The sequence below is a fragment of the Leucopleurus acutus genome (assembly GCF_964270905.1).
Source record: "Leucopleurus acutus genome assembly, chromosome: 1".
NCBI lineage: Eukaryota > Metazoa > Chordata > Mammalia > Artiodactyla > Delphinidae > Leucopleurus > Leucopleurus acutus.
In genome coordinates this window covers 195,558,198-195,577,718 of record NC_139142.1, presented here as the reverse complement: position 1 = coordinate 195,577,718, position 19,521 = coordinate 195,558,198, and the positions used below count along the sequence as shown (strand labels likewise).

Sequence of the window (19,521 nt, the reverse complement as noted above, 5' to 3'; positions counted from 1 at the left end):
GTAGAAGGATCTCCTTTATGTAGCTGGAGAAAATCTAACACCCCAGCACCCTCTAAACCCTCAAGTTCAAATGGATCCTCCCAGACCCTCCTGCCCCCGCTTTCTCCATCCCAGACATACCACACCCAGAGTGAAAGTTTAATGTGTTGACCGTTCTCAATTTTTGGAATAACATGATTAATGATAAAACTATTTTTTAAACAGACACATTTAATTCTTAATATGAACCCTCAGGACATATCCAACTACCAGGTTTTGTTTTTTTTTTTTTTTGGTAACACTGTTCTCAGAGCTAGTTTTTTGTGCAATAGCATGAGCGTGTTTCTAGTGAATTTTTCTGGAATTGTTATCTGAGATGAACTGGGGTGTCAGTAGGGAGGCCTGCTGTGACAGTGAATTGTGTGTGTCCGTTCACGCAGGCTCTGCCCCCCGAGACACAGCACGCACCTGACAGTAGAGAAGCCTGGATAATTAGACGAAGTCAGACCCCAAAATTTAGGCTGTCCAAATTACTGAGGTACATGTACTGAGGTACATGTTCCTCAGGCACGACTTCACAGTTAACTGCACAGGCTTCAGAAGCCTGTCACGGTCCCTTCCTTTTTTTTTTTTTTTGGTTGTTTATAATCTTGCTGTTGCTTGGCGTCCGTCATTCTTTTCTTTCGTGCTCAGGAGAACTTCCAGTGGTGAATTCGTCAGTTGGATCAAACTGCTGTACTTGTAACTGCCAGTCGACGTTGCAGGCCATTCTCCAGGAGCTCAAGGCCATGCGGAAACTGATGCAGATTCAGGCAGGTACGGAGATCAGGCCTCGGATGGAGGCCTCGGGTTTTGAATGCATATGTGACATCTCCAGTCAGGATGTTCATGGTGCTTTGATTACTCTCTGCTTCCCTCCTTGCTATCTTTTTTTTTTTTTTTTAGTTTTTTTAAAAGACATTTTTACTGGAGTATACTGGATGACATGCTTCTTCAATTAGCCATTTTCTCCACTTTTTCTACAACCCATCTTCCCATTAGCAACTCTAACAAATGCCTTATGGCTGGTACATGTGCTCCGGATACTTCACCCCGACTCCCCACACTTCACAAATGTCAGCTAATTAAACTTTGAAACAATTATACCCGAAAGTGGGCAGAGCTGCTCAGGCTCATTTTCCTAATGGGAATCAACAAGGAGGTTCATGTCAGGGAAGGAGGTGAGAACGGCTCATCTTCCCTCCTGAGGGGCTCGGTTTGGGGGCTGCATGCATCTCACACACTCCCACTCCTGCACAAGTTCCACGCGCACGCCCCCTGCACTGGGCTCCGTGTGACAGGTGGGAGCCACGCATTTTTGTGCACACGAAGGAGCCCTTAGGAAGCGTGGGCTCCGCCGGTGAAGATTCCAGAGCATCAGCTGACAAGAAACGTTGGCCCTCGGGCCCTGCCTGTGGCTTTTCTCCTTAACATTCAGGTCAGAGAAACTCAGAGACACCTCCTGTTTTGTCTTTTTATTTACACGACGCTTTTTTTGTTCTTGCCCCTGTTGGACAAGTTGAAGAACAGAAGAGCAGTGAACTTGCAGTTTGGGGTCAGAGTCCCAGTTTCTCCTGTCCTAGCTTGTTTAACTTCTCTGAACCTCAGATTTCTCATCTGTAACTGGAGTATTAATATCTAACTCACAGGGTTGTTGTGAAAATGGAATGAGATAGTAAATGGAAGTGAACTCTGTAAGGCATGATCCGAGCCTCAGCTATTTCGTTAGCGTTGTTATGAAGACCTGTAGCATTTCATAGAGGTCTAGAAGTCTAGGTCCTTATTGTAGTGGATGTGTTTTCTAGTCTCCACAATTAGGGGAGAACAAAAGGACATTTTTGTGACAGGTACAGAAAGTAACAAATCATTTTATTAAGCCCTCCCCCTTGTCAGGAAAAGCTGCTCCTTGAGCAGGAAGATAGCACTGTCTTTTATGACTATCCTCCCGAACCCCCTTTTCTCTGTAAAGGTATTCAGAAAGGTCACTGTTCAGAAACTGTACCTGGTGCCGTTTAGTGAATTCTAGTAAAATTTTAATATTCAATGATGTGGTTTGACGTAAAAAGCTTCATACTAAAACATATCAGTCACCCAAGATCACGTGAAAGTAAAATGGGCAAAAGGCTTTCTGAGAAGCGACATCTAATGTTATGTGCTGGATTTGGTCTTATCCCAAGGGAAAAAAAAATAAGCATTTTGGTCAGGCCAGTAAGCATTTAACTCACCTTGTTCCACCAGGATAATCTGTGTTCTTATTAACCTGGTAAAGGCTAACATCTGCTAAATGAGGAGCTCAGAAAGAAAGGTTACTTCATCCGGTACAGATTCTTTCCTCAATGGAAGAATTTGTTAGCACTTAAGAAAATGTGCGTAGGAAACTGTAATGATTTATTTTGTTACTTAAGCTCCTTACTCCTGAAATGGCAAACTACAAATTGCAACCCTTTAAATCCTTGACTGAAGCCTTTTTAGGATCTATTAAGTAAATGCCGCTATGTCACCCTGTTTTCTTTTCTGAACCTCTGCAGATTAGGGTGGTAAGCGACTCCAAAGCTGTAGGAGAACCCAAAGGATAAACTGAATAAATTACTCTCCTTTCCTTAAACATAAGAATTTGTGTTGAGTGCGTAGATTTACTTAAGGTTTATTGCCTATAAAACGTAGATTTAAATTCTATTTAGAAAGTTTCACCTTTACTTCAAGGAGAAAGCCAGGATTAAGATCAAGCGATAAGATCTGGATACAACAGACTACGGCTGCTCTGTCCAGACTTGCGGAAGGAGGAGAAAAACTTAGACAGTACCTGCGTTCTTTAAACTTAAATCATTTTGCTTTTAATTTTGGAAAGTGAGGCTGGAGTCCTAGACCGTAGATAATTGCTTCGGTTGTCCATCTGACTTTCGGGATGGAGACCCAGCCGCCTCGGGTGAAAATCTGGACCAAACAGAGAAAAGTTCCTGTCCGGCTTGCATAGTAGGATCACTTGAGGAGCTTTAAAAAAATCCTGATGCCCAGGCATCACCCCTGGAAATTCCAATTCAAATTAATCTGGGGTGAGGCTGAGGCACTGGCTTTTTTTTTTTTTTTTTTTTTAAAGCTCCAGGGTGATTCTAACATGTAGCCGAGGTCGAGAACCGGTGAGCTAGACGAATTACTGCATGGGCGGTCCAGAAACTTCTCTGCTCATTTTACAGTGCAAGAAGTTTGTTTCTAATACTTATTTAAAATATTTCTGTCCAGCCTAGAGATGCAGATATCAAGTTCAGACTACAAATATTCTTTATTTCCAACCTGATAGGAAAGGATCCATATGGTGTGCACGTAAAGATCTTTAGATTTTCATTTGGCTTATTTTTAGAGGTGTACTTCTGTAAAAAAAAAAAAAAAAGCAGCTATGTCCTGTGGTTGTATTTATCAAACCATATCAACACATGAAGATTTAAGTAGTAATGCCATATTTTCCTACTAAACTTTGCATCAGAGTATTTTTATTTATTTATTTATTTATTTATTTATTTATGTATTTGGCTGCGTTGGGTCTTCGTTGCTGCGCGCGAGCTTTCTCTAGCTGCGGTGAGCGGGGGCTACTCTTCGTTGCGGTGCGCGTGCCTCTCATTGCGGTGGCTTCTCTTGTTGCGGAGCACGGGGTCTAGGTGCGCGGGCTTCAGTAGTTGCGGCACGCAGGCCCTGCAGCTCGAGGGCTTCAGTAGTTGCAGCACTCGGGCTTCAGTAGTTGTGGCTCGCGGGCTCTAGAGCGCAGGCTCAGTAGTTGTAGCACACGGGCTTAGTTGCTCCGTGGCATGGGGGATCTTCCCAGACCAGGGCTCGAACCTGTGTCCCCTGCATTGGCAGGTGGGTTCCTAACCACTGTACCACCAGGGAAGCCCCCAGAGTATTTTTAAATGGTTAATAAACGTTACTTCTCGAAGGGCACCAATGAGAACTGTAATTAGCATCCTTGGTTCCCTTAAGTACCTAGGCAGCATCAGCACCCAGTTCTTGATGGGTGCTTTTCGTCTTTGGAACTCAGACTGTTTCTGGGTCTTACTGATTGGCTCTCCTTGTACAGAATTATAGCCTTCCTCTTTTTCAGCTACATGAAACTGAGGCAGAGAGGAGCAGCCTGGTCGGAACCCAGGAGAGTAGTGCGTGGAGATAGTTGGTGTGTGAGGCCGGGGTAACTGGACCTGAAATTGACCAGCAGGCCTGGCCCACATGCTTACTGGTCATTCCTGAATGACGCTTTTGATCAGCTTTGCCCCAGTGACCGTCCTTGCTCAGCCTTTGTCAGTTTTGGCACCTGCAGGTTGCTGGCTACTGATCAGTTTAACCTCAAGTGACAACTGGAATATTCCTGAGACTGGCTTGCCAGAAAGCATGAACATCCACACCGCAATTTAATTTCCGGAGTTCTCAGTTATACAAGAGTGTCATGGGATGCGTAAAGTCATGCTTCAGTGTTTTTTCAGAGCTCATCATCCTTTCCTCCTGTCGATTACCCACCAGCATTTGGAGCAGAGTATTCTCTTGGGTTTTTCTGCCTGTAGACCTTTAAGGCTGCATTTGGTTATCTTCAGGTCCAGCGTGAGGTTGATTTCAGCGTGCCTCGTCCTTGAGTGAACCCACTTCAGCCTCAGTTTATGAAGCAAGTACATACTCCTGAGTTAGAGACAAGTGCCTGTACCATATTTTTGTTTGTTGTTCACAGTTGGAACCCAGAACAGACAACAACCCCCAATTTCCCTTATCTGCTCCCAGCGAACTGCCGTCTCACGCAAGAGAAATAAAAAGAAAAAAGTGCCCCTGAAGACTGTGGAACCTCTTACTGTGAAACAGAAGCCCAGTGCGTTAGAAGCCGAGAAGAAGGCGGTGGCGGCCCCCGAGAATCCCAGTCTCCCCTCGGCCGAGCACACCTCCCCCAGGGAGAACCACATCCTAGGATTTGGCATCGTACTCGAATCGCCAGCCTCTGATGTAAGTTGATGTTTTCTGGCTGCTGACGCTAATGTGTAACTTTGCCCTTAACTAGTTCTGCCCAAGAAAACCAGGGAAACTTGCAGAATACACGTGGGAAAAAGGAAAGGAAAACTCTTAGTAATTCCCTTGCCCAGGATTTTCTCTTCTGAAAATCTTAGGCCTTATTTCCTTAAACATGTTTGCATTCTCTCCGAAAGGAGAAGGATGATGAAGTTCTGCTCACTAATTTCGTTAACAGCTTTAACTTTGAAGCAGCCGTTTTCAATTTCCTCGGCGTAGTGAGCTAAAGGAACATAATTGAATCCTTTGTAGATGGGCATAAATGAGCAGAGCCCTACAGGTAAGGCCACACCTTTCTAGAAACGCAAACTAATAATAAAAACAGAGCAGTGGTGCTACTTCTGTTTTATAGATGCAAGCCACACTGCTAAGGAAGTCGCAGTGCCGTGCCACTGAGTCTGTGTAATGATAGGTTAACAGTCTGCAAAGGTTTTTGTATTTAAATCTCATCGCTAGAAGGTCGTCGCAGCCCAAGATGCTGAATGACATCTGAGGCATTCGTCTGACTTACCATTTTATAGTCACACGGCCATAAACGAACTTCTTCAGTAATGTGCTCTGTCGGCCACGGCGTACCCTCCTTGCAGTACCTTGATCTGAGTACACTGATGCCGTGAACCCCAACTCGTTGGGAGAGTTCCTAAAATAAACAAGGATGGGTGAGCCATTATTACCAGATGGCATAGGATGAGAATCCCGCCGAGAACGCCCACAGGCCTATATAGGATGAGAGTTTGGCCCCACCTCTTCAACTTTAAATAAGAAATAAATTGCTATTTGAAATCAGTTCCTTTCAAGTTGCAGAAAGACGGTCTGCTAGCATGGGTCTTTATAAAAGGGAGGCAACGAAAAGAATCATCTCGTGACTTGGTTAGACTAGAAAATCATTTGACCTTTTATCCAATCCTTGGCGTGAGGGGTTCCTGTTTCTTTGTTTCTTCACCCACGAACACACACACAATTGTTAAGAAGTTCTTCTAGACTAAAAACTTAGTTTTAGAAAATCATTAATGACGACAGCATTCTACCCTGGACCAGCTGGCTCATTTGATCCTACCCCATTGTTACTGCAGCTGAGGCCCTGGTTTCAAAGCCCACGTGGACCACACATTTGGAAGCAGAGGTAAATGATTCCACAACACAAAGTACATTCAGTCTGAAGCAGTTTTCATAATACTTTTACATTTGTCTTAAATGTTTTAGGCCTTCTCTTCTGTGATAGGCATTAATGTATCAGGAGCAGTCATTTGAGTTGTGAAATCATCTCCTGCGTGAGTCGATCTAATGCTAATAACTGAACTTGCTCCTTTTTAAAAAATTCTGAAGGTCTAAATGTACTTCAGAGATAAATTGAGAAAGGTCTGTTAAAGGCTTTATGTACATTAGTGAAATAGAATAGAATTTTTCTTATCTTCACCAATACCAGTATTGTAATTTAAATACCAAAAAATAATTTGCTTTTTCTTCATGATGATTTTTGCTAACAAGAGGTATTAAGTTTAATAAGGCACGTTCAGAATTGTCCATGTAAACTCAGTTAGGTGCTGACTGTCTTTGACTGGAGAATAACATGCTTCTAAAGAAAAGCAAAAGCGTACACAGATATTATCTTTACATCATCCAACTGATATGCCCTTTGATTCATCTATTCCACGGAAATTGTCACTGCACCTAGAGGACCACACAGTGAGTCCCGTCATCAGAAATTGTGTCCCCGGATAGTCTTGACGGCATGCATGAGGCTGGCCCTTTAGGTGACGAGACCATCAGTGCTAAGCCATCTACATTGAGGTGCCCTTCTAGTCTTCTATTATTTCTTAGCCGTGAGCCTTTTAAACTTCGGTGGAAGTCCAGAGGAGAAAACAGAAAATAGACCACAGTCTTGTAGGAATTATTCTATAAAATCAATTGGAGAAAAGGTAATATAACTGGATTATATATAAGAAGATGGGCATTGTGTATCTGAAGGTGGGCTCTGAAAAGTACCCAGTGTTGGGACGATTAAGCCCAAAGTTATAGGACTGGGCGTGTGGTCCATTGTAGTTGGAGCAGCTCTGTGGCCTGCACTGATAGCAGATGATGATATAAACATGGGATCGAGTCAGACAGTGAAAGCCCTGATGTGTCCTGCCGAGGCCCTTGGGCCTTTTTTATCTTGTGGGCGCTAGGGAGCCATTGCAGATTTCAAGTAGAGGAATAGTCATACCTGTGTTTAGAATGGAATCCGGAACAGCACTGTGGATGATTGATGAATATAGAAAAGAGACTAGAGGCAAAGAGAGCAGGAAGAAGGTAATTGCAGGCGGCCAGGCAAGAGATGGGGAGCGTCTGTACGTGAGCAGTGAGCCTGCAGGGACAGAGAAATGAGAGGCCCCCCGGGGGTGCCCACACAGAGGACCTGGTGGTTCAGGAGAAGTAAGCCCCGCATCTCTATCCCGGAAAACGAGGTTGGTCACTAGATGCTACTGATTTCCTTAACTGAGACAGGGAGGACGGAGCAGAAGCAGGCCTTCAGTGCTGGATGGGAAGTAAAAAGAAGCCGAGTGTCCTCAAAAGGTCGTTAGACGTTTGGAGCACAGGACAAAGATGAGAGCGGGAAGCAATGAAAAAAGGACACATAAAACCTGTGCTTTATTGTTTTTTAAATGTAAAAAAAAAAAAAAATTACTGTAAATTGTTTAAAGTTCACAATGCATTATCTTTTTTTATGCTGTGACTTTTAGAGTCACCCAAATACAAATTTGTGTATCTAGGCACAGGCACGAACGTGAGGGGCTGTAGATCACTGCAGGTGGACTGCCAACCCTCTGACCCCTGACGGGCATCCCTGCTCAGTGCAGAGAAACAGGGAGCCCTAATCAAAACCAGCCACAGTCCAGCACCTCGGAGTGCTGTCAGCACTAAATGACCTGGAGCACATAGGGAAATCCTCCTGCGGTGCCTGGCACATAAAAGGTACTCAGCATATGGCCAAACGTCTCCGTTTGTGTTGAGCACAATATACAAAATCACCCTTTAAAACTCTGGGTCTAGGACTTGGCGTTACTCAGAGCGCTCTCCTCAATTTAACTCCTATTTTCTTGTTCTTTCCTTGTTATTCCTCACTGTGCACACATCCCCCCGCCCAAAGCACCAATATGATTTCAACAATCCTTTATAGGACTTGCTATACCAGTTTGTAATTATTTACGTGATTTCCTCTCCTTCCCCCTTGGCTTCTCAAGGGCAGGGAATACATTTTAAAATAATAATAATAGCATTAATAGTAGTAGTAGCAGTAGCGTTTGTGTGCTATCCTTTGCCAAATAATTTTTCAAATTTCATCCTTACTCTTCGAGGTACTAGTATTATCCTCAATTTATAGATGAGGAGACGGTGGCATAAAGGGCTTAAGTAGCCTGCTCAAGCCCTCAAAGCCAGAAAGGTGGAGCTGGTTCCCAGACCAGGGCTGAGTGTGCCCTCACCCACTGAGTGCCAGACTTGGGCCCCTGCTCTAGCCCTGTTCTTGAACGTGACCACCGCTCACTAACTGTTCATGAGACGATTGTGACACAAAGGAGACCTGGAAGGTTAGACTACGGCTGTGTGTGCTGTTTACTTGGAAGTCTCTGGGGGAGACCTTCATGGTTAAGGGTGCAGCCTCTGAGGTCAGGATGCCCAGGCTACAAGCCCGGCTGCGTGACCCTGAGCAAGTGCACCCACCCTCGCCTCCCTCAGTTTTCTCTCCATAACATGGGAATGATGATAGTGCTAACCTCAGAGACGGGGCTGGCTGGAAGAGTTAAATGAAGACATCTATGTAAAGCACTTAGAATGTAGTACCTGGTATGTTTTAAGCACTCAGTAAATACTGGGTCTTTTTTAAACCTTAGCAGTCCTAGCTAAGTACCTTTATAGGGGTAAATATACATGTTTGTTAAGTGAACTTATGTGTACATAGACACGAACAAATACACAGGAGCTAATAGTGTTTTTAAAAAGAGAGTGGCCAGAAATCCTGCCCCTCTTTGGGGGCAGGATTACTTGACCCATTTTAAGTTAGCACATTAAATAAAATTGAAACCTGAACTACACAGAAGCAAAAGCAGAAACCCCAAACCAAATTTCATATTTAAATACAATATTTAATTCTTTCTTTAGGAGTTCCCAACCCAGGATTCTACCAGTACTCAGACAAGACAGTTGGGAATATTTTACAGTCCCTGTTTTTCCCTACCTGGTTGGATTTATTGGGTTTTTCAGGGCAGATATACGTGGCTTAGGTTTATTTCCTTGTTGTTGCTTCTTGTTTGGCTTGTTCTTTGGCCACGGTGAAACACTAACATCAGTTTTTAAAAAATATTTCAAAATGTTTTTTAAAAAACATAGGAAGTGTTTTTCTATTTGGTGTCGTTACTATGAATACTTTCCAGTAATCCTAGGCAACACAGAAGTTATCAGAAGATACAGCTGTGGATACCCATCAAATTAAGATCATTTTGTTAATGTTTATGTCATTCTTAAAATAAATAATTTAAAATGCATTGGTGCTTTCCACATAAATAGCTCCTGAATTCAGACTCTGTTTTCTTAATTTCTTCTTCGCCCAATAAATAAAGTAATCCACTGGGACCTGGTAAAGCAAATCAATCAAGCAAGTGATTTTTTAATTTATTCATCGACACACTGAAGTTAAGGCAGTCATATGCTTGAGAGTTTAAGTTCTAGTGCAGACTGCCTGGGTTCACATCCTTGCTTCACCACTTATTAGCCGGATAACCTTAAACAAGTTGCCTAATCTCTCTAAACCTTAGTTTTTGCATCTGCAGACTGGGGATCACGAAAGTGGCCGCTTCATAGGATGATGAGAATTAAATTAGAAAACCCATGTAATGCGCGTTAGCCTAGGGCTTGGACTATAGTAAGTAGCGAAGACACGCTGATCGTAGCGCCATTTTCCAGGGCTACTGAAATGAAGTAGTCCTCGCCCTTCAAGTATACCATATGAGGAAAACACATAAACAGTCATCACAGGGTAGTAGGACGTAAGGCTAGCAGACTGTCAAGGTGGAGCTGGCCTCTGCCCAGAGGGTTAAGGACTGGCTCTCAGTGGTGGACATCCTCTCCAAGGAGCAGTTTCACTGGGGTTGTGATGCAAGAAGCTAGACTGCAGTGGTTGAAGCCTTAGGTGTTAAACATTCTGGCTCAAATAGCTTGAGCATACATCAAGCCCAAGTCCTCAGTCATTAATTTACCACCTGAGAAAGGACGATGCTGAAAACACCCCTGAATGACTTGACAGTGTCTCATTATGCAAGTGCGTGGAGGCGTGTTCAAGGAGCCAAACTGTATTGTCTTTTTAAAAATTCATTAATTCGTTAATTAATTAATTTTCATTTATTTTTTTGGCCATGCCACGAGGCTTGCGGGATCTTAGTTCCCCGACCAGGATCAAACCCAGGGCCCCGGCAGTGAAAGCACCGCGTCCTAACCATGGACCGCGAGGGAACTCCCCCCTGTGAAATTCTTAGTTCTACCAAAATTTTGTCGAATAAAAATCCATAATTGACTTAATAATCCAGAATTGACTCTTTAATGACTTCCTGTAATTATCATCCTATTCAACGTCCAGTATGTGCTAGTCTAGAGATTACGCCTACTTTTGGATAGAACTCTTGCCTGAGCATTTTTTACTTGCCTTTTTACAAAATGGGTCCACCCACCATGGGGCCTCTGCCCCTTTGATATAGTGGTTCTCGGTTCTGCCACGTCCCCAGGCCACGCTGTTTTGAGCTGTGCCAGCTGGACCAGCGAGAGCAGGCCCGCCTTCCAATCCAGTGGGTTCTTGGGGCCGCCCAGCTTATTGGCCATGATCTTGGAGTGGCATTTAATAAACAGTAATGGTAATACTTGCTAAATCTACCTGGAGCAGACCTGAGTTATAGGGAACAATTTCAGTTTTTCTCAAACAGAAGCAGATTGCATTTGCGAGCAAAATTATGAAGGGGTTTTGTGTGTTTTTTTTATTTCATAAACTAAAGCTCATTTTTGTAGAAGTACATCTAGTACACTGCTAAATAAATACTGTGAGAAAAAAGGATCATTGTATATGATAATACTATGAACAGAAAGGTTGAATTTATAGCTTTTAAACATTCTTAAAAATTTTGTTATGTGTTTTCAGTCCAAATCCTGCCTTTTCATCCATAGTTTTCTTGTAGGTTTCAGTCCTGAGCCAGTCTGAAACTTGACTAGGTGGCCAGTCAAGTGTAAGAACTATTGTGTATAATTCACCAGTTTGCAATTAAAAACCTGGGGCTAATGCCCAATATGAACATTCACGCACTTCCTTTTACTCTTTTAACCAATGACCACATGTAGCTTTTTACATGTCTTACTGTAATTTGCCACTGACAATACCTTATATAAAACAGCCAATATCAGAAATATTCCCTGTGTGATTACTTTGTTATGACTGCCTTAAAATAGTTTTACATTTTTTCTTTAGATTATATAGAGGAGTCACATGATGTGTTCAGAGAGACTTAGGGGAAAATCTTTTAGTCTACCAGGTGTTATGGGATCCCCCCAGCCAAACCAGACCTTGACCCCAACTACTTCTAAGCAAAGGGAGACCACAGTTGAAATGCAGAGAGAAGCAAGATGGTTAGTGTGTCCACAGGCCTGAGTCCTCATGACTACATGCAGTTTTTGCCTCCCGAACTTCCCTGGGTGTAAGATGAAACACCACTGGATAGGAAAATTCAACATTTGGTGCATAACTGTGCTAAGTGGCTGAGGTACTGAAACTCGGCAAGACATACAAGGAAATCCAAATTTATAGGGAACTCAGACTCTTAACTCTTAAAATGGTGACTCCAACTGTCGTAAATCCTGCCCCATACTTTGGATGTCACCATTTAAAGATCATATTACTTTAGTAATCAATAGAATCTGTAAATTAGTGTATTAGCTGTCTGTCCTCACTCGAGTATCAAATAGTAATTCTGTCAAAGGAAGTGTAGCTTTTAAAACGATACTCATTTGGAATAGTGGTGGTTTCTATCATAGCCATCGTCAGTAAGCAGAGAGATCTCGCTTCGACTAGACAGTAAACAAGAAGAAGAGATTCAAGCATACAATTAGAGTTTTAACCTGTTTTTAAATATAAGTGCAACGTTGTAGATCATTACACGGCTGTAATCCACCTTCCATTATATTTCTAAAGTGGGAGAAATAAAAAGGTTTCAGAGTAAAAATTTGAGATTAATCAACCTTGTATCTTTTCTTCATGTCTCAGGACGTAAAGCTCCCCTCTTTTTTTTTTTTTTTAAAGGAATTGGTTCGTTGCGTTGTGGCCCCTTAGTGCACACCGACAACCAGCTAAGAAACTTGCATGAAAGAAAGCGTGCGAGGAGCAGGGAGGGGCAGAGACCAGTCACCTTGGCCTCTGCTGCTGGCCTCCACCTAATAAAACTGACTCCTTTGTAAGGGACGCATAGCTGGGCCGGTTCATGTTCCTTGATCTGGAAGGAGCGCTGCAAAATAACAACCACCGTCTGGCAGTAGAAAGTAGAACACGAAGCATCGACAGCTTCTGCATTGGGAGAGCATCTCAGAAATCAAAATGCTACTCTGACCCCATAGGCAGTCTCTCGGCTCCACAGAGACCTCCAGAGACTTAGTTTTAGGGGTTGCAGCAGATGCCAGAAACAGCGACTGCATCTGTCTCCTAAATCCTACCTCCAGGGCCCTGATAAAATGCTATCCTGGCCCCCTAACCAAAACCTCTTCCCCCTCACCAGCCAAACGCTGCCTAACGGTCTGTAGCCCTCTTGTAGCGCTTATCGTTCTCCACTTTGTATGCTGGGGGTTTGTGAACGTGTCTCGTCTAGTGAGCCCGACCTTAAACTCCTTCCACACGGAGGATGCTGAGTAAATATCGATTGATTGAGCCAGGGCGGTGTTCTCTAGGTAGCCTGCTCCCTGAGCTAGCGTGGGCCCTGCGGGGAGAAGACTGGCGTGCCGGACCCAGGCAGGGCAGACTCCACACATGCTTCCTTTATGTGGGGATAAAAGACCTCGAAATCAATACTAGTCATTTTGAATGAATTCTTACAGAGTGTTTTGTTGATGCTGAGAAAAATCTATCAGGCGCTAGTTGGGTGTTTGGCACTCTGAGTGCAAAAGACAGTACACATTCTGATGAGAAACACAAACTCCCGACTAAATAAATGCAGTGTGAAAAGTGCCAGAAACGTAGTTCGTAGAAAATACTCTGCATATGTGAAGAAAGAAGTGGCTAGTTCTGCCTGGTGGCTAGTTTAGGTCAGAGTCTCTCAAACCGGGTCCAAGTCCTACAAGATGGCTGAATTTTAAACACCTGCTTGGGGGTACCAGAATCCAGCAGAGATACCTGAACGAGAGAAGATGGTATGGTATCTTTCCCTTTTCTCTCTTGCAAATTTAAGGGCTACCGTACCCCCCAGCCCGGGTCCTCAAATAGCTGTGAGTTGCTGTTTCTATAAAGTACGCTGCGGTCCTTTTTTTTGTTGTTGTTAATGGAGTGCTTAGCAAAACTCTGTGGTCGGTTCATTTAGCATAAAAGGTCTAAAGTCAGCCGTAGGATGTGCAAAATCAAATTCTGATTATAAATGAAACGTCATCTTCGATTCTGATGGTAGAATTCTCTCAATCCTAACATTGCTACATCGAATCATTCAGCCAACGTGCATTGAGTGCCGAGTGTACAGCTTCTGTCCCAGGAGTTGGGGGCACTGCAGCCTCTGCAGACCTTCACCAGCACTGAGGTGCGAAAGTCAGGAAACCATCCGGCAGCACTGTGTTCATAGTGATTTACCAAGCATTCAGAGACCAAAAGCCAAATGGCAAAGTAGAGCGGAGAAGTGAGATGACTTTCTGGAAAATCCAGTTGAGAATTCCCTTTGGGAGCAACAGGGCCCCAAGTCGTCCCCACGTCGTCTGATTCATTTAAGCCCTTCTCTGAGCCCTTTACTCTGACCGCAGGACAAACAAAAATAATTCCTACTCCCCAGGAGAAAAACTAGTCCCCAGTCCTCACATTTCTAACATGACTTAGAAAATCTAAAGTAGTATCAGCTTTGCAAAGTTTTAAACATGGTATCTAAGAAAAAGCTTTTATGATACATCCTAAGTGAAGATTCCTTCTGACTTTTTTCTAACAAAAGTTTACCAACTGCACTTCTTCACCTTAACGTTATTATTTTAAAGTCGTCGTGTTATAATCAACAGTAAATGACTTAGTAGTTGAGATAATGACTGATGAACTTTTATCTATTGAACAAGAATTTACTGAGTGCCTACAATGTGCCAGGCCCTAGAGATAACGAAGACTGAGTTCCAGGCAACAGGAAGGGCCGCGATCTAATCAATAATTATAATACGGTCTAGTAAACACAGTCATATAAGTATGTCAAATAAATAGCAGTGACAAAGCCTGCATAGCCGCCTCCTCGGGAAAGAAACAGTTAGGAAAGGCTTTGAAAGGGAAATGGTGTGAGCTGGGCTGAAAGATGGGAAGGTGGGTTATAAACGTCCATGGCATGTACATAGAGAATGTACTATCAGTGTCTGAGCTTATGTGGTAGAGTCCAAGTTGAAAGGGCCCTTATCGGCCTTCTGATCCAGTATCCCAGTCAGGAAACCCCCAGCAGGGAAACACTGTGATTGGCACACTGGTTTTCCATTGGTGCTCTGGGATAGGGCTTCAGATTTTCCTCCCAAAAGCAGGGATCAGGGCACCTGCTCAGCACTGTTGTTGATGTATCAGTTGACCTAAGTTTTCACTGGAGGAAAAAAAAAAAAAAGCTCCACAGCTTAAAACCGCTGGCCTAGTGCCAAGAGCATGGGACCTAGAGGGTAGCCTCGTGTTTGTGTCCTTAGGCAACTGAGGTCAAATTATTTAACGCAGGAGAAAGTGATCTGTAAATAGTAAGGCACCGAGTACGTCTAAATTAGTTTTAAGTCATTTTTGTTGTGATCTCTTCGGGCCTGTGTTCCCTCCTTTACAAAATGAAGACGTTTCACCCAGGAGTCTCAAGTGCCCTGGGTAGCTCTAGAATTAAATGCTTTGGGAATTATCCAGCTTTCTCTTAACTTTCTCTAAGGCCGAGAATGCTTTTCCAGCGTACTCCTTTCCACTGCTTTTGACAAGACAATATTGGAATTAGAGCATCTCATTTGGTGAACGGTCACTAGTAATTGGTTTTGTAAGTCGCGAACACTGTCACACAAAGCCGAGGCTGTGTGCTTTGCAGAGTATATGGCCACTGCAAGAGCTAGTGATGTTTTTTTGTTGCACGTATGCCCAAAGTTGGTTGCTTCCAATCTTGCTTTTAATGACATATTTATGTTCTTTTGGTAGCCAGAAGTGCAACTTGCTGAAGGCTTCGATGTGTTTATGCCTAAATCTCAGCTGGACTCTATACTGTCAAACTACACTCGCTCAGGAAGCCTTCTGTTTAGAAAACTGGTGTGTGCATTTTTTGATGACAAGACTTTGGCTAACTCCTTACCCAATGGGAAGAGGAAAAGAGGACTCAATGACAACCGGAAAGGACTAGACCAAAATATTGTGGGTGCAATAAAAGGTTGGTCTGCATCATTTCATTTTACGGGGTCTTGGTTAAGCTTTGCCTTCATTCCATAAAGATGCAGCTTAAAGTGTAGTAAATGAACGAGAGGCGAATTTAACTTGCCGCTGGCCATCTGCCCGCCGGCCTGGCTTTTGGGTGTGAGCTCCCTAACTCTCCGCCCCAAATACCACTAGAATTTGCTATTTCAAGGTGATGTTAATTTGTTAAAATCAGAATTTAAGAGCCAGTCTGATGTGCTGCAGAACTGAAAAGTTGTTCCTTAACTAACTGTGAAAATGAAAGTATTTTTTCCTTTCAGTCATTTCTAAGAACTTCATCAAAACAGGATTTCTACTTAGATTTTTAGTTGTAAGTAAGAATAAAGCTGTGATGCTCTTTTGAAAAGAAGGTAGAAGAGTTCTCTCCAAAGTTCAGAAGTTGCTTTACTAGGTCACCGCTTCTAAATATACTTTAAATGGAAGTGATCCCACTGTGAAGCCAGACCCTACTCTGCTCCTTCTGGTTTTGTGACATGGCGTCGTGCCAGTTACATGCAAACAAGTCCCTGGGTCTCCCCATTAACACGTGTGAAGGCGTGTCTGAATCCCACTGCGTTACGATAGCCACGCAGGCGCACGTATGTGTAGATCCTCATTTACAACCAGGTCCACATCCTAGATGTACTGCATATTTTACATTTAATTTTCCTTCTCATTTATTTCTTACTTTTAAAATGTCCTTGGGACTTCCCTGGTGGTCCAGTTGGTAAGACTCTGCGCTCCCAACGCAGGGGGCCCAGGTTCGATCCCTGGTCAGGGAACTAGATCCCACATAATGCAACTAAAAAAAAAAAAAAAGATCCTGCATGCCGCAACTAAGACCCGGCACACAGCAAAAATAAATAAATATTTAAAAAAATAACTAAAATAAAATGCCCTTACTTAGGACTCTGATAAATGTAATTTTAGGTAACAGAAGTATTTAGATGTGACTTTCAGAAAGAATGTAAATGAATTTGCAAATATAAATACAACTGCCATGAAAATAAGATTTCGGATCAGGCCTCAGTTACACCAGAATCGCCGCTCGGGATGTCTCTCCCCGCCCGGGGTTGCCGTGTTGTCTGGCTGTGGACTGACACACAGAGCGCTGCCGCCTAACCCCTGGTCCCCCCACCGTGCAAAATGAGTAAACGAATTCAACAGCACTTAGAGGGTACTTGGAATCCCACAATTAACTTTGCAAAATAATACGATTTTTAAATGGAGTTAGCAAGTACCAGGCAGCCTTTGTTCACGGCCAGAAGGACATGAGCCTTCATTAACAGAAAACTTCTCATCCTCCAACAGAGTTTTTTCACTTAAAGTGACAGCTGAGTTGTATTAAATAAGCTACAGAGATATCACAATCTGTGCCATTTCTCAAAAGAATGATTCAGCCTGAAGCGACACTAAAAACAAGATTACAGAATTTGACAAAGAGTCAATGATGTAACTAGGACTTGCTGAAGTGAAGAAGGGTCCCATTTGGATTTAATATGTGTGGCTGGGATTTCTGGCAACATGAAGGGCAAGGCTGCCGATGCTTTTCATGCTGAAGCTTTTAAACGTGCTGAAATGTAGCCAGGGATTGTTTTCATTTTCGTTTTTTCCAGGGCAGTATATCAACAATATGAAAGGGTTTGGAAATTAGGGAATCATGAATGACTGTGTTCCATCTTAATGACAGAAGAGTTACCCTAATCATAGATGATAATGAAATATATCATTACAAGCAGACTGATACGGGTTTTATGCTACCAGTTTCAATCTAGACTGGACATCGTACAGTAGTTTGAAAAAGTATATGAGAAACAGAAATAGCAAACATCCCTTGATCATCTTCACAGCCCTTCTCTTTAGCTAGAAATAAAAATGGCAACGAGGGCTCTTCTGCCCCTAATGCATACTAAAGCAGATTATTCAAACCAAAGAACTTACACTTTTCATACTCTCCTTTTATTGTTGAATTAAACCTGGCATTAAAAAATTCTTTTAGAACAACAAAATAACTTTAAAACAGACAGAAATCCACCCATAAGGCACCAACAACCTAAGGCCACAGATATTGTATCTTCACTTGTTTACCTGCCGTGTTGATTCATAGAAATATTTCAATTTTGACTTTTTTTCCTTGATTACAAAAATAACACATGCTTGTAAAAGATCCAAACCATAAAAAAGCATAGACAGCTGAAAGGCCTCCATCACCCCACGCTTCAGAGGGTACCGCGTACGTTCCCACAATCCTCATTCAGAGTATGAATGTGGCGTCAGGTTTGTCTCTCTTACGAAGACACCCTGTTCATACTGATCAGTCAACGTTCCTACCTGATTTATTCTGACAATTTCTTACAAGCGCCTCGAGAAGAAGCTTTGTCTTCCTCTTTTTTATTACCTGTTGCACTTCACTGAGAGCTCTACACACAGTCAGGTTTCCATAAATACACGTTGGGTGAGTGAACGGACATAGGTTTTTATTTTTCATCTTGACTTTGCCCTTAATTTATTGACATAATGGGCCGAGTACTAAACATCCCTCCGCAGGTCTTCTCACACCTAATTTGGAAGGATTGATGTCAAAATGTTGCTGTAAATTTCTACCACTGAATAAAGTGCCAATGAGACAAACAAACGAAAAAAATGGAAACCAAAACTGAATATAAATTTGAATACAATTCTCTTAATTCCCTAATATTTTTTTCTTTTCATGCCGTACTTTGACTCGCTAAACATTTATTAACCCACACACTATACTATAAAGCGATTTTTGGAAGTAGCTATTCATTGAAGGTCTTTTTCTTTTCTTTAACAAGAGAAAAATCACACAAAATTTAATACCATGTATACATGGGAGAGACCCAGGAAATCTGAGCAACTCCTAATTGACGGTCTTATTGAATAATTATACCCAGTTTTTCATGCTATTATTAGAGTTAAAAAAAGAAATTTATTTCCCTAACCAAGTCTTTCGAATCTGAGTAATCTGGCAAAGCGATAAAATTGTTTCTTTCTACATAACAATGGCAAGAAGACTACTCATGTTACTACTGCTGTCTACCACATATTTTGAAAAGATTTTGCAAATACTAAATACTCAGTGTTTCTTCCTCCATCCTTTATGGGACAGTGCACCAATACTGTATTAATTTGAAAAGTTCTACAACCTAGGAATATACATAGACTGGTTGATTTTATGAAACCTTCAGTAAAAACAACAGTGGAGGCTGGATTTTGTTTCAAACAAAGTGATGAAGTTGGTTAAGACAAGAATGGGAAACAAGATAAGGAAAACCTGTAACATGCTCATGAACAGGAACAGAAATGGACTTAAGAAGCAGAGTTTATCGTGGGATTATTAACATATCTCTTCGTAGTTATAATCAGTATTCCCCATAGTACAGTATCTTGAAAAATATGTACAAGCCTCTTTGTAGAGATCATGCTTTTCTTTTCTCAGTCTCATCTGTTTTATGGTAGGTACCACTTATTGGTAATTCACTAAAAATTCATTTATAGGTATGACCCAAGGTGTTGATGATGAAAGGATCCTTAATTAGAAACTTTCACCTGAGCACTTTGAATTTAACTCTGGGAAGAAGCAACTTAGGATCTTATTAAGTGGAGTCTTAGGTTTTGGGGCTAAGGATAGTTCAGTATCCTAGATTTAATTGGGAAATGATTTTACAGCCAGGATGCAGAATGGAGGTCAGGACCCAGGTGTACTCTCCTCCCTTTATGCTTTACCTGCCAAAGACCACCTAGTTCTTGGTGTCCTATGCCCAGGAGACCATACAGGGTGACCTAGTGAGAGTTATCCGATATTGACGTAA

The 19,521-nt window shown here is 42.4% G+C and overlaps 1 protein-coding gene across 1 annotated transcript in view; it reads left to right on the top strand.

The window, feature by feature from the left end:
- Positions 1-19,521, top strand: part of BEND7 (BEN domain containing 7) — a 77,903-nt gene that overhangs the window by 27,839 nt on the left and 30,543 nt on the right. Inside the window, exons 5-7 of the mRNA XM_082855442.1 lie at positions 673-795; positions 4,727-4,992; positions 15,440-15,665. Of these exons, the coding sequence (XP_082711568.1) occupies positions 673-795; positions 4,727-4,992; positions 15,440-15,665 (615 nt within the window). The remainder of the gene's footprint in view (positions 1-672; positions 796-4,726; positions 4,993-15,439; positions 15,666-19,521) is intronic.